At 36.2% G+C, this 13,815-nt stretch overlaps 1 protein-coding gene across 6 annotated transcripts; it reads right to left on the bottom strand.

The window, feature by feature from the left end:
- Positions 1-1,162: 1,162 nt before the first annotated feature.
- Positions 1,163-11,475, bottom strand: LOC142614503 (putative acetyltransferase At3g50280). Of its 6 annotated transcripts, none has more exons than XM_075787033.1 (5): positions 9,935-11,475; positions 4,902-5,641; positions 4,613-4,804; positions 4,233-4,393; positions 1,163-1,877 (listed from the first exon to the last, which is right to left on the bottom strand). In XM_075787033.1, exon 1 carries the CDS (start codon positions 11,378-11,380, stop codon positions 10,007-10,009), a length of 1,374 nt encoding a protein of 457 aa, XP_075643148.1. In that variant the 5' UTR covers positions 11,381-11,475; the 3' UTR covers positions 1,163-1,877; positions 4,233-4,393; positions 4,613-4,804; positions 4,902-5,641; positions 9,935-10,006. The 6 variants fall into 6 exon arrangements, with proteins under 6 accessions (XP_075643148.1, XP_075643163.1, XP_075643154.1 ...); XM_075787048.1 differs by having other exon boundaries at positions 4,743-4,804; XM_075787039.1 differs by lacking the exon at positions 4,902-5,641 and having other exon boundaries at positions 1,164-1,877.
- Between the last annotated feature and the right edge of the window lie 2,340 nt (positions 11,476-13,815).

Below are 13,815 nucleotides of genomic sequence, written 5' to 3'. Positions count from 1 at the left end.
GTTTCTAATAGTCGACTTCCAATCAAATGGCATAATGGTAATAATACTGAACTCTCTGCCTGGCGGACTCGCTGGTAGGGAACTCGAGTTCCACTGATAGAAATCGAGTTTCTAATAATCGAGTTTCTAATACTGGTAGTACAAATTGAGTTACAAAAACTCGATTTGTATACGACTTATTTACGAAAATACCACTGAGTTATAAATCGAGTGAGGAATTTTTCCAGTGGCAATTGCCCGTAAATATTTTTGAACTCTCTGCCTGGCGGACTCGTTGGTAGGGAGGTCGAGTACTGAATATAACTCGAGTTTCTAACACTCGAGTTAGAATGTAAATCGAGTGTTTAATACTTGATTTATGTAACTTATTTTTTTAACTTTTTTTTAACTTATAAAAAGGTGATGTAACGAAATCCTGCGAAATTCTATGTAAAGGTGATGTCCATCTGGTGCATGTCAGAAGAGTGTTCAAAAATAAAAAGGTTTTCTCAACACCTTGAAAATTGTTTAAAAAAGATTTATAGGAAAAATATAATTTATGCACCTTAAAAACCCATGGAATTTGTAGAATATATGGTTGTTCACACTTAATCTTTTATTGTCACACTTAACAATGAAGTATGACAATTACAAAATATCGAAGTATGAAATTCCCAAATAAAAATTTGTTAGCGAGTATTTTATTTTATGCACGATCTTTTTTTTTTCTTCCTTTTTCTTGTTTTATTCCTCATAAAGTATCGAAGTTGACTGTGCATAAAATGAAAGGTAATATGAAACACTAAAAGAAAAAATTATCACAAAAGAGAGAAAAAAACAATTGGAAGAAAATAAAAGGGAAATTTACACACGACAAAAAAGAAAGAATTATCATTAAAGCCAAGTTACATAGTTGATACTTGCAAGCATAAACCCTGCCTTACCTTACTTTGTTGACTGCTTGATCCCACTTTAGATTCTGTACTAGAGCCTAGAGTTGCAGGATTCACTGCACATAACATTGAAGGGCCTCCAATTTCTGAGCAAGATTGCCTTGGAATAGCCAAATTTACCACGCTGGAATTCTCCATTACAAGCCACCATACATTGTAACCATTATTTGCTAGATGGTACATTGTAACCATTAAAAAACAGGTACTAAACATAAAAATAGCATTCAAACGCCACTCATCTCAAGAAATCATGCTCTACGTATTCAAATATTTGCGTTCATATTCATGATACAATCACAAGGCTGGTACAGTTTAAGTGCCAACAGAAATCGGCTTAAAGCAGCTCACTAACAATTTTGAATAGCCAAAAAGGGAAAGTGTACCATCTATGAACTTTAAAATTCAAGAAGAAGAAGAAAAAAACACTATTTCTCAACACTACAAGCCAAAAGATTCACAATTCCAGCTTAATTTTTTGTCAAGCATTACCAAATAAAGGTTTCATATGTTTTTGCACAAAATCCAAACTGTCCCAAAGTGAGTATTTGTAACTTCTTTAATTGCAGAAGCAAAACCAAAGGAGTTAGAGAGAGAGAAACATGAAATTCCAAGAGAAATCACAAAGCAGTCATGAGGGCTGTCTTCTCTTCAAATCCCATCATCTTTGACCCAATTCTCCTCCCATACCACAAGCTTGCCTCATCAATATCATGACATTCTTCTTCCACAGAACTTTTGAATCCAATCAAATCATCAAACCCCAATAATTCAAGCAAAATTGAAATGATGTTACTGTCCTGTTTCCCAAATTCAACGCCCATGATGAAACCTATCTCATAAGGTTTCTGCTTGGAACCACGGCACATGGAAATCACACTCTTCTTAGACTTCACATAGTCTCTCTCTAAAAATTTGTAACAAGTAGAATATTCACAAATGCTGTTCCTGAATTAAAAAAAAAAAAAAAAAAAAAAAAGATCAAAGATCAAAGAGCAAATTAGAAAGAAAAAAATTACTCATAGAAAATTACACATAAAGCAGATTATTAGAGGTAAAATCCCTATAAAGTGCTAATGCTGGAGGTGTGCATTCTTTTCCTTGGAAAAGCATTTGGAAGGTTAAAATCCCTGATAAGTGGCTTCTTTTACATGGACAACTGCTTTAGGGAAAATTCTTGTGTTAGATAACTCATGAAGAAGAAACATAATTGTTGTAGAATGGTATTGTATGAGCAAGAAGGATGGAGAAACCATGGATCATTTACTTCTATATTGTGAAATTGCTAGAGAATTATCTCTAGTGTGATATTTATTTGGGGTGCAGTGGGTTATGCCTAATAGGGTAGTTGATTTGTTGGTCTATTAAGGGGCACTTTTCTAAGCACCACAGCAATATTATTTGGAATGAGATCCCTCTGCACAATATGGACTGTTTGGAAAGAACAAAATATCTGAATGTTTGAAGGAATTGAACAAGCCAAAAGATCTTTTATGTTCCTCCTATTGTTGAATGCCCACTATAAATGGTTATTCATTCTCTGATAAGCTTTAGTTTCTTGATTGTTGTAAATTTTGTTTATTTTTGGTGCCCCTTACACAGCCTATGCACTTGGTGGTGCTCCTTCTAAATTGTTTAATATTACTTTTAACTTATCAAAAGAGAATAAGGGATTACACAATTTTTAGGCACAATAAACTCCATGCAAAATATGCTAAATTGAAGCAAATGACCATATAATAAACAATCCATGACAATTTGGTATAGACCTGCTTAGATTTAAGAACCAACTTGCTTGTGATGGACTATGAACTAGCATGAAAGAAAAAGAGAAAAATGTGATTTCTACACGATAATTGCAGGAGGACAGAACTACATTGTTGGTAACTGGTAATGATTACAAGTCCCTTCATATATCATTCTTAGTCAATCCTTGTTGTGATGCAGAGCCTCAGAAGTTTTTGTGTTACAATCAGCCTCAGAACAGAATTTTAAAAAGGTAATCCTTATTGTGATACAGTGCCTCAGAAAATTTTGTATCCCGTGCAGTGTTAGAGCAGATTTTTATAATTTAAAAAAAGAAAGAAAAAAAAGAAAGAAAGTAAGTTTACATAGTGAAACCCAAGTCCAAGGAAAAACTCAAGACTTAAATAACAAAAGAAACAATACTTTCAAAGCATTGGTAAAGGTTGAGGACTGAGAAGCACAATCCAGATTCCCCTTTTAAAATGGGAAATTGAGCTACAGGTCAAAATTGAAGATAAGACAACCAAAACACGAAGGTAAAATACTCGTGATCAAGAAACTGAAATTTTTTCCTTAAGAAGAGAGTGGTATTTTTTTTGGGGGGGGGGGGGGGGAGAGAGGTTGATCTCAGGCTCACACCAAAAAACAAAGAAGGGAATTCATATGTTTAGACACAAATTTCAAATTCCAGGCATGGGCAAGGTGAAGGATGTGCGTCTCATTTTTACAGATGAAATTTTGGTTGCAGATTAACTTAACGTCCAGACGGATTGAATCACAACAGACTTAAAGGTCTTTCGCAGTGAAAAGATGCAGGGTAAGTACAGCTCAACAATGTATGATGATTTATACTGAAAAGGGAAATAACTATAATACTAATGGTATTGTAGCCCCAAGAATCTTTAAACTAATCAATACAGCTATAAAATAGCAGGTACATCTCCAACACCATCTGGTTACAAAAAGATCTGCATAGGAACTTTGACCATGACAGTTAACAAATTAAAGATCTGCAAAGTTAGAGAAAGACAAGCCTGTTCACCATCATCTGAAACAGGCAAGAAGTTGACTCTTTCTGAATGATGCATAATTCAGTTTCAATAAATGGAAATAAGTAAGAGTGACAGCAACATGATGCATGAGGGCAGCAGAAAATGCATGGATTCTGTCATCTATTGATGCATGACATAAGAAGAAATAACAACTACTTCACAGAATAAGGGATAAGGAAATAAAATTTATCCAAACTAGGTTGATGTAAAGTCTTTAACTATGTCACCAATGAACTCTAGCTCAAATGGCATCTCCTACCCCATAAGAAAGGGTAGAGGGTGAAGCCAACAGGGGGCAAGATTGTATATCTACATATGCAAATCATTTTTCCTACAATAATTGGCAATTGATTAAAGCTTTGTTCAAGTTAATGTATAGTTCAGCATACACACAGTGAGAATATATGAAGGGTTCACCTTAAAAGTCAATACAGTTTAAATCTCTCTTCTTCTTTTTTTGTTGATAAGTAGAGCAAGAGTTTAAATCTAGTAAAATGAGACTTACAGGGGGTGTAAATCCAGGAAAACTTTGGCTGTGAGAGAGCACAAACTTTCCTGCTGCAATAGGACAGCTTATCTCCTCAGAAAGATCATGATTTTCTGTATGGACGTGCACCCTAAAGTAAGAAACGTCAATGACAACTTTCCCACTGGAGATGGGTTTACCTGCATGAAAGATAAAGGGTAGTAAGCACACCTCACAAAAAAATGGCAAAATTTACGTCCAATGCCACATAAATTAACTTATACACATGCAGTAGACAAAAAGGGACAAAGGAACTCCCTGGATTTGATCAAATTCATAGTATTTGGAAAATCAAAACATGACACAAGTTATATGATCCAAGCTTACTTATATCAAAGCCACATATGATCATACTATACCTATTATGTGAAAGAACTTGAATGAAGGCAGCAAGAACTATCCATTTGAATCTTGCCTCAAGGGAAAAGAGCTTGTCAAACAAAACCACAGTAATTGTGGAAAAGTGATACATGTGTCAAAGTTGCTTACAAATCAATTGTACTTTCTAGAATTCTTTTCACACTAGCTGCACATCCTCCACACGTCATTCCCTGCCATACACACACAACACAGAAACACAACCAATAATAAATATAAGACAAATATATGAAGTATGTGCCTATATAACATAGAAAGGTGTATAATTACCTTTTTTGAACCTTACGCCGTCGCGTATAATGAGGAGGAGGTCTTGCATGTCCTTCGTCAGATGCCTCAGGCCCAGCATTGTGTCCATGTTTGTGCCCTCCTGTCCCACAAGGAGGTGCCTTTGCTATGCGTTTCGGCCGACCTCCTGCCTCTGCAGGTAACCCAACAGGCTGCTCAACGTGAACATGGGGTGGGTCAATGCCCGAAGAAGGGCCAGTGGATGTACTGTGGGAGGTTGGCTGCGGGTGCATGTCAGGAGGGGTTAGATCAAGACCCAAGTCGAAGGAAGGAATGGGTGACAGCTCAGGAAATGACCGTGGGGTGGGTGGACGGATGTCAGACCCAGGACATGGATGTGGAGTGGGTGAAGGGATGGTGGTGGGGCTAGAGGATGGATGTGGGATGGGTGAGGGGATGGTGGGGCTAGGGGATGGATGTGGGATGGGTGAGGGGATGGTGGGGCTAGGGGATGGAGTTGGGGTGGATGGGTGGGGATCGGGGGTAGGGACAACTCTTGGGGTAGCAACAGACGAACGAGACCCACGTCCGACGAGAGCTTTGCTTGTGCTTGGGCTTTGAGTAGGCGCTGCCGCAGGAGTAGCTGCCTCCCCATTCGGGGCCTCAGGGATAGGAGCTTGTACACGGCCAATCTCCTGCACTGCATTTAGCACATCAGTAATGTCCTTGTGGTCCTTGGTGCCCACTGGGTGACGCCTCAACAAACGGGCATATCCTTCAATCTGCAAACAAAAGGGTTCACTCCTTTTCCAAAGAAAACTAAAGCTGTTGAGCCAGAAGTTGCTGGTGCCACTGATGATACAGAAGAAACATAAGTGAAATCTCCTGCTTACAGCAGTAGTAATGGGGTACAGATCAGTGATTATGAGTATCTACTGGCCATGGCAATTGGAAGCTTGACCATTGAGAAAGTTCAGGAGCTATGTGCTGAAAGGGATAAGCTCAATAAGGAGGTTGATGATTTTTCTATGGGACATGGCTACATATCAATTGCTGCTAAAATAGGCATCTCAATGCATGTTCCATTTCTTTCTTTGGTTCATCTACTCCAGAGATAATGACCAATTACAAACCAGCAACTAAGTGAGAGGACTTGATTGTCCTTTCCAAGTGGGTAACCTTTCCAACCAAGGTGATGTTTTGACTCTACAAGGGCAAGAAATTTTTTGAAATGTTCAGAGATATCTCCATTGAGACTATTTTGGGGCCATTGATCTCAGGGACTGAATGCTTATTTTCTGCAGTTGCATGGAGCTCAAATCTCAGTGGCTGAACCTCTTAAAAGAGCTCCACCAAAAACCTGTGGTTCTGGTTGGCTTATTGCCCCCCAAAATACAAGTTTGGGCAGACAACAAAGATGACACTCAGGATACAATTGTTGAGTGGTTAGACAAACAAGATAGGTCTGTGGTTTATGTAGCACCTGGAAGTAAAGTGAAACCAAGTCAAGAGGACCAGGAAAAGTTGGCTCATAGGTTAGAACTATCCGGGTTGCTATTCTTTTGGGCTCTAAGAAATCAAAATATTTTGGTGGATGGGGATACTTTTTAGCTACCAGATGGTTTTGAGGACCAAATCAAAGGTCGTGGAATTGTATGTACAAGCTAGGTGTGTTAAGTCAAGATATTGGCTCATGACTTGGTTGGATGTTTCTTGACTCATTATGGTTAGGTCTCAGTCATAAAAGGAATTCATTTATAGACTTATTGTAGTTGAGATTCAGTTCATAAAGATATGAATTTTCAGACTCTATTTCCAATTTTAAAACTTAAAACTCATTGGCTTCGGCAGTATGGCTACGAAAATCCAGCTCTTCAACAGCTAAATTCCAACATAGCAGACCCAGCAGCGCACGTGGCAAGTTGAGTGCCACATATACACGAAATTCAGAACTCTACTGGTTGAATTCAACCTAATTTCAACACTTTCGCACTCAAACTCCCTGCTATTCCTGAAACCCCTAAATTCTTTCAATCTTACCCCGAACACTACATTTAATTAATTTTTTTCACAATAAACTGCTAAAAGCCTCAGCAATAAGCCCACCTTTTTCAACCATACTCCAGACCCCCATTTTATTAATAATGAACAACAAAAGAATAGAGCTCAAACAAATTAATTTTTTCGGCAGCTAGATGAATTGTTATACAAACCCAACAGACCTAAGGTCCTGACAAGATCTAAAACTGCACACACATTATGAGTGGCCTTTGTAAGTTCTTAACCCAGGAAAGTGCAAATCATCATTCCATGATGATCCATGAATGCATTTTTCCATCAACCTTTTTATTGTATCATATTTGAAGGTGCACATGTTCCACATTGACTAGTCTTCCAATGACAATGTCAATCATGCAATAATTGTGAACAAAAATTTGTGAATGTGAAAAACATATTACTCTCTATTCGACAATCAGTTCAATCATGATTTTCGAACAAAAACAACTAACCCACATAAAAAAATCACACACTTAAGAAGAAAAACATACCTGATTACTGAGTGAGAGTGGAGAGAGTGCTTGAGAGTGGAGACTATGGCAGGGGCGAGTCAGAGGGTGGAGAGCCGTGACAGCTGCGAGTGAGAAGGTGGACAGAGGCGCGAGAGGGAGAGTGAAGAGGCGTGAGAGGGACAGTGAGTGACAGAGAGTGAAGAGCCGCGACAGGTCTGCGACAGTGAGAGGGTGAGTGACAGAGAGTGGAGAAAGGCGCGAGAGAGAGGTCTGGTCTGTGCGAGAGGCTGGACTTGGGTTAATTTGAAAAACCCTATTAGAAATCGAGTCTCAAGCACTCGATTTCCAGGTGGTTCAAGTGACATGTACACGTCACCTGGAAACCGAGTATTTAAGAGTCGATATATAAATCGACTCTTAGCATTTCGATTTCCAGGTGGCCGCCATGTGGAAAATCGCCACATCAGATCTGATCAACCCACAAAAATCGACTATCTAAGAGACGATTTATAGCCTCAAAATCGACTCTCTAAGAGTCGAGATGTTAGTATTCTATAAACTTCTGAAACAGTGCCTACTAACTATTTTCTTCCATAAATATGGCTAATTGCCCATTTTTTCCACGGAACATGAATCTCAATCTTACCGTCCTCATGGATTTTTTTTTAAATTAATTAATTAATTTAACTTTTCTCTCACATCATGGTAAAATTCCAAGAAACCAAGATCTTAGAAAGAAATTGAAAAGGCAGCAACCAAACGCATCTGCTTTACTTCATCCCTCTCTCTCTCTCTCTCTCTCGGTTTCGGTTTCTGTCTGTGCTCCTGCAGCAACAGTAAACAAGGATCATTTCAAAAACTATGTTCAGCAAAACACCAAACGTTCCTCGCTGCAAGCAAGCAGTTTGTTCAAATTACTATCCAGCGCTGCTGGGTTCAGTTTCTCACACAATGTAGCAGCTACATCTCCATGGTAATCTCTTATCACCACACCCACACCCACCTGAGCACAATCAAAATCAACCTTGTACCCATTAAAGGGCTGTCTATTTTGCTTGATGTGGTACAATTGTAGATAGTATTTAGTATTTTATAGTATATCTGTTTCTCAATCTTGTGATAACAATGATTATGATAGTTGATGCAATTGGGTTTTTGGGTGATCCCATGTATAATGAAATTCTTCCTGTGGCCATTTTTGTTGGGAAAAATTAACAGATGCTCTGAGGTCACCCGTTATGGAAAAAGAAGCTAACATTTTTTTATATTTCCAATTAAAATGGTATTAAAACTTTCCTAAAATGGCTTAGTAACAAATGCCCTTAAGACACCTGTTAACGGGATCCTTTTTTGATAAGCAACTCAATTTGGTTGAGGTTGGCTTGACTGCCTAATCTATAGTTATGCCACGGGATAGCACAAATTGGGTGCATTGTGATTATTACTACATCAAGTCAATAATTGTTGCGTGATTTTTTAGTAGCTTAGGATTTTGGAGTGATTGGTTATTAAAAACTAAATTGACAAGTTGTATTCTTCATTACCTCGTATATAGAGAATGGGGATTCTACACTGTATAAGGCGCTTATGTTATGTTAGTCTGCTATTTTATGTTGTTATATTCCATTTTCAAAGTGGGAAAGTTTGTGTGAAGGGTCTACATGGTTAAAGACACTTTGAATTGCCAAATGTTAATGTGAACAAGATTACTAAGATCCATAATGTAAGAAATTAGGATTCACTTCACAATTCTTAAAAAAGAAGCCAGTTGTTCCTTTTCTTTTTTCCTATGCTATGATACAGAACAGGATAGAAATGAAGTATGTTTATTGCTAATGCTGATATATTCATATTTTATTATACGCCAATTTCAGAGTGGAAGAGCTCATAAGAAGGGAGTCTAATTGGTTAAAGATAAGTGTGTGAGTGGTGACGTGACCCAAGTATTGAAATCCAGAATGTTTGAAGTTTAAGTTTCACTTAGAGATTCTCAAAGAAGCTTGCTGTTTTCAGATTTTTCTTCTGTGCTACGGTTGATATAAGTTGAAGGCCTAATTTTACAAGGTGGGGCTTTAATCTTCCACATGGTAGATAATTAGGTAGCTGCTATTATTTCCTTCCTCACTAGAGAAAGATTTGGTTTGGTCATCTGCAGGGTGGATCTTTGGAAACTAGTGGGACAAAGAGATGGCATGCACAATCCATGGTTCATGTTTTATAAATCCATAATTTTAAATCACTATTCACTGTAATTTGGTAAATACTCAAAATGCTAAAGAACTTTTCAGTTAAAGATTTACATCGCAAAAATTCTGCTACTAAAGCTCTACCTCCTAATAGCAATGTCAAACTCACACAAATCTTCAATATGTAACTGCTATTTTACACTCAAACAGGAGTATGTAACATGTTCTGCAGATGAATATCAAGTGCTCTTTTTATTTAGATATTTTTCTAATAACATCATATGCTTTGCAAATTAATTGCTGATATTACCAATATATTCTTGCATTTTGATGCCATTAGAATTAAAGCACAGGTTAACTGCAATGCTTGGACACTTACAAATATCTGTTGCTTTCTTTCCCCACAAATGACAGATTTGGCTTGGTCTTCTGCAGGGTAGACCTTTAGAAACTAGTGGAGCTGGTGGGGCAAGGAGACAGCATCCATGAACTCCTCATCAGACTCAAGAGCACTCATTGAATCCGGCTGAAGGCACACCTCCAAATCAATGCTTCCTCCTCCTTCATAACCCTGGTATGATGACACCTTCCCATCAAACTTGTTTGCATACCCACTGCGAAGTGCCACTGCTTTCCCCATTCCAAATTCATTCCCATACATGTTGAACCTTGGTGAACTACCCATCATTACACTGTATTTATTAAAAATCTTAATAAGTTGATAAACAATGGGAGACTGCAGCCAGGTATCAACCCAGTCACGCACAACCTGGTCAGTGTGGTTAACCACAGCCTCGTGCAACTTCCATGCTGCCCACCCAAGATTATGTTCGAGCAATTCACCAGCTGTGGTTACTCCTCTCAGTGCGTGAAGCGAGTTCCCAAAGTAATCATTAGACAGGGATGGCTCCATTCTTGACCTGTTATTGGCGGACAAATTGCAATTTGTTATCTGATCACATGGTAGACGACGCGCACGCGTAATGCACCTCCAAACAAGTGCAGACAAGGTCTGAAAGGAGGAGATTTTGTTGGTGTTGGATTCTGCATTGGCTTTTGCTTTGAGTTTTGCTATGGATTCAGATGAGAAGTGGAACATTCTTTCTCTAAGTTTTGGTGCTTCAAATCGGGAAATGAACTCATCTTGGTGTGTGAAAGGGAGATTGATGATTGGATTAACGCCATCAGGAAACCATCGCTTGTGGATTGGTGGGCGCGTGATAGAAATGTTATTTCCCTGTGCCTGAAAGATCTCAGACCAAGTGTTAAAGAAATGCCAATAAGAGGTTCCATCGCCAAGGCAGTGGTTCATGGAACAGCCTATAAAGATACCGTCTTTTAGTTCTGTCACTTGAATGGAAAGCAAAGGCATGGTATGCCCATCATAGTTGACTGCCCTGTCATGATCAAAAAAGGATTGAACGATTGATGGTACATCAATCGGAGAGAGAATATCAGATATTGTCATGTCTAGATCTGCATAGATGAATTTAGCTCCAGGGCTGTTGCTGCAGTCAACAAAAATCAAGCTTGAAGATGGGTTTTCATTTTTTTGTGTCACAAGCCGGCCTGCAAGTGGGTAGAAATGGACAAGGGTGACAGAGAGGGAATGTTTAAGCCTGTCCAAGAGAGTTTTGATGAAGTCTTCTTGGGAATTTTCTGTTGGAGGTTTGGTAAAAAGAAGGCCCTTCTGGATATAGTTTGCAGAGAGCATGGCAAGATCCCATGGTGTCAGGTATAATGGCCTCTTTGACTCTTCTAAAGCATACTGTGGTTTGATAAAGCTCTCTGAGATGTATCTGATTTTGGGAGGATTAGTAGACATCAGAAATTGATCTCAGAATTGTTTGAAGGAGGCTAAAGTGCTAGTTGATACTTGATACTCTTCAAACTCCTGAATTTTGAATAGCTACTCTCGTTTATGTACTTGAGAATTAGCAGATGTTTTCCAGCTAAGCATTATTAAATTCTGATTTAAAAAAAAATATTTATATCTCTACACACACAAAATACTGTTTTTAGATATTGCTCTTTATCTAAATCCTATTGCATCCTATTGCAATAATAAGAAATTTTATTAGCTAAGACATTTAGAATGTGTTTGGATTCAAGGCTGCGTTTTGCGTTTTGCGTTTCAAGCTTTTTTTTTTTTTTTTTTCACATTTTAAAATTATTTAGAACTCAAACCCCTCTTTAACTATCAAATTATTTATTAAAAAATTGAATCCATTGGCGTTGGTAGTGAAAGCATTATTAGAAATATAATTTAATATGCCCACTTGTGCGGTTGTGCCGAAAGCATAAAATGTATATACTGTAGTCCTATAAATGGAGCAAAAGTTAAGAGATATTTTATTTTATTTATTTTGGTGCTAAATATGGGAGTATGAGACCATATCATAAATTATAAATATTCATCCAATGAATTAACTATTCATTGTAATGTTTTCAAAAAATATATATATATATATTCATTGTAAAAATACTTTTGTAAAAAAAAAAAAAATTTTTTTTTGCTACACTTTGATCTCTATACAATATTATGACTAAGATGTTCTTGAAAGAAGAGAACTTATCTACATCCCCCTTCATCACTCTCTCTCTCTGTACTCTGTATCTCAGTTTTCCACTAACAAGTCTCATTAGATTATTTCCTTCTTAGTCTTTGTGCCAGAAACGAAATCCAAGGACCGCATTAATATGCTATGAAAAAAAGAATAAGACATAGGACCACGTTAATAACGTTCAGCTGTCATTACCAACTTTGTTTGGATACGGTGGAAGAGGCAGTATAGTGCTTATCTATGCAGGTGGAGATTCCTCGGCCCAAATTTTAGAAGCTCCTTAAAAAATAAAATAAAAAATAAAAAATAATACTAGGGATTTAGAAAAATTTTGATATTTTTTTAATGAAAAATAAAAAAAATTGTCAAAAAATTAATTATTTTTTTCTATTGATATCCATTAACTTTTTCCTTAATAATAACTAGTTTTTCGTGCGATGCATGGATACTATTTAAATGTTTTATGCAAATTTGTTTTTGAAAAATATTAGACATATATTATAACATATTTATTATAAAACTTTGTTAGTAATGAGTTCATCATAAAAAGTAACAATTATAAATTGCTCATATATATCTATTATAATTATTTTGTTCAAGTAATGAGTAATAATTAAAACTACTTGGAGTAATACTGTATAATAAAAGTTGATAAAAACATATTAATTCATTCTATATTATTAATTTTTATTATATGATGTTATAAAAAGCTTCATTACGAATTTTTTTGTTTGTTTGTTTCTTCAATCTTTGTTATTAAGGTATGGTAATGCTTGTTATCATTATCAGTTTCTCTATCTTTAACGTTTGAAGTTTAGTCCGTCCATATTTATTTAATTTTTGAGCTTTCATCATTTTTTTTTCCTTTTGTTGCATCATTTGTGTTAATCACTAATGAATTTGCATTGAAAGATTCTTAATTGGATCTTACAAAGTTTGGACTTTGTCACTAAGATTTTTCATAGTATTTGCATTTATATTAAATTTCAATGATGTTATAGTTTTTTGTAAATATTTTTATTTTTTATTTTTGTTAATTTTGGAATAGTGCAGCAAAAAGAATTAATATAACATATTGAATGGTGCTTTTTTTTTTCTTCCATACATTTTTATCATTTGAAGGTGCATTGAAAATCTCAGTAACTATGTAATTTTCAAAACCATCATTTAGATTGAATTCATTCAAATGAAGTAGAGAAATCCATTTTTTTCCTAATTTGTTTTTCAAATCATGTGGAATTCGTTCTACTATATCAATATTTGACAATAATTTAAATAAGTTGTACCTCAGTTTATTTTTCAGCAAAATATCTTGTAAATTCAATTAGGATTTTTTCGACATCTCAATTAAATATCACAAAATTTGTTTTGATAGTTACATCAAAAACTTCAAATTGAATCATGTATTTGAAGTAGTTCACAATTGTATATATATAGTAGTTATAGTAAGATAAATATATTATAAATATTTGGAGAGTATGTAGTTAATGTAAGTGCCTTTAAGTTTGGGATAGAAAGATTTATTTTTGTTTCACATTTTGCATACCAAAATGATTTTACTTGTGGTTTGACATTCCTTTCACAAAGTACACATAAAATGTAATGCCAACCTATTGTTGTATCAATATTACTTGTTATTGCAATACCCTAGCAGTTCACATCTTGTAATGAACTTTAAAATTAATATGTATTATTT

The sequence above is a fragment of the Castanea sativa genome, chromosome 1 (genome assembly GCF_040712315.1).
Source record: "Castanea sativa cultivar Marrone di Chiusa Pesio chromosome 1, ASM4071231v1".
NCBI classification, from domain to species: domain Eukaryota; kingdom Viridiplantae; phylum Streptophyta; class Magnoliopsida; order Fagales; family Fagaceae; genus Castanea; species Castanea sativa.
The sequence above is the reverse complement of the archived record's forward strand: the minus strand, read 5'-3'. Positions and strand labels throughout refer to the sequence as shown.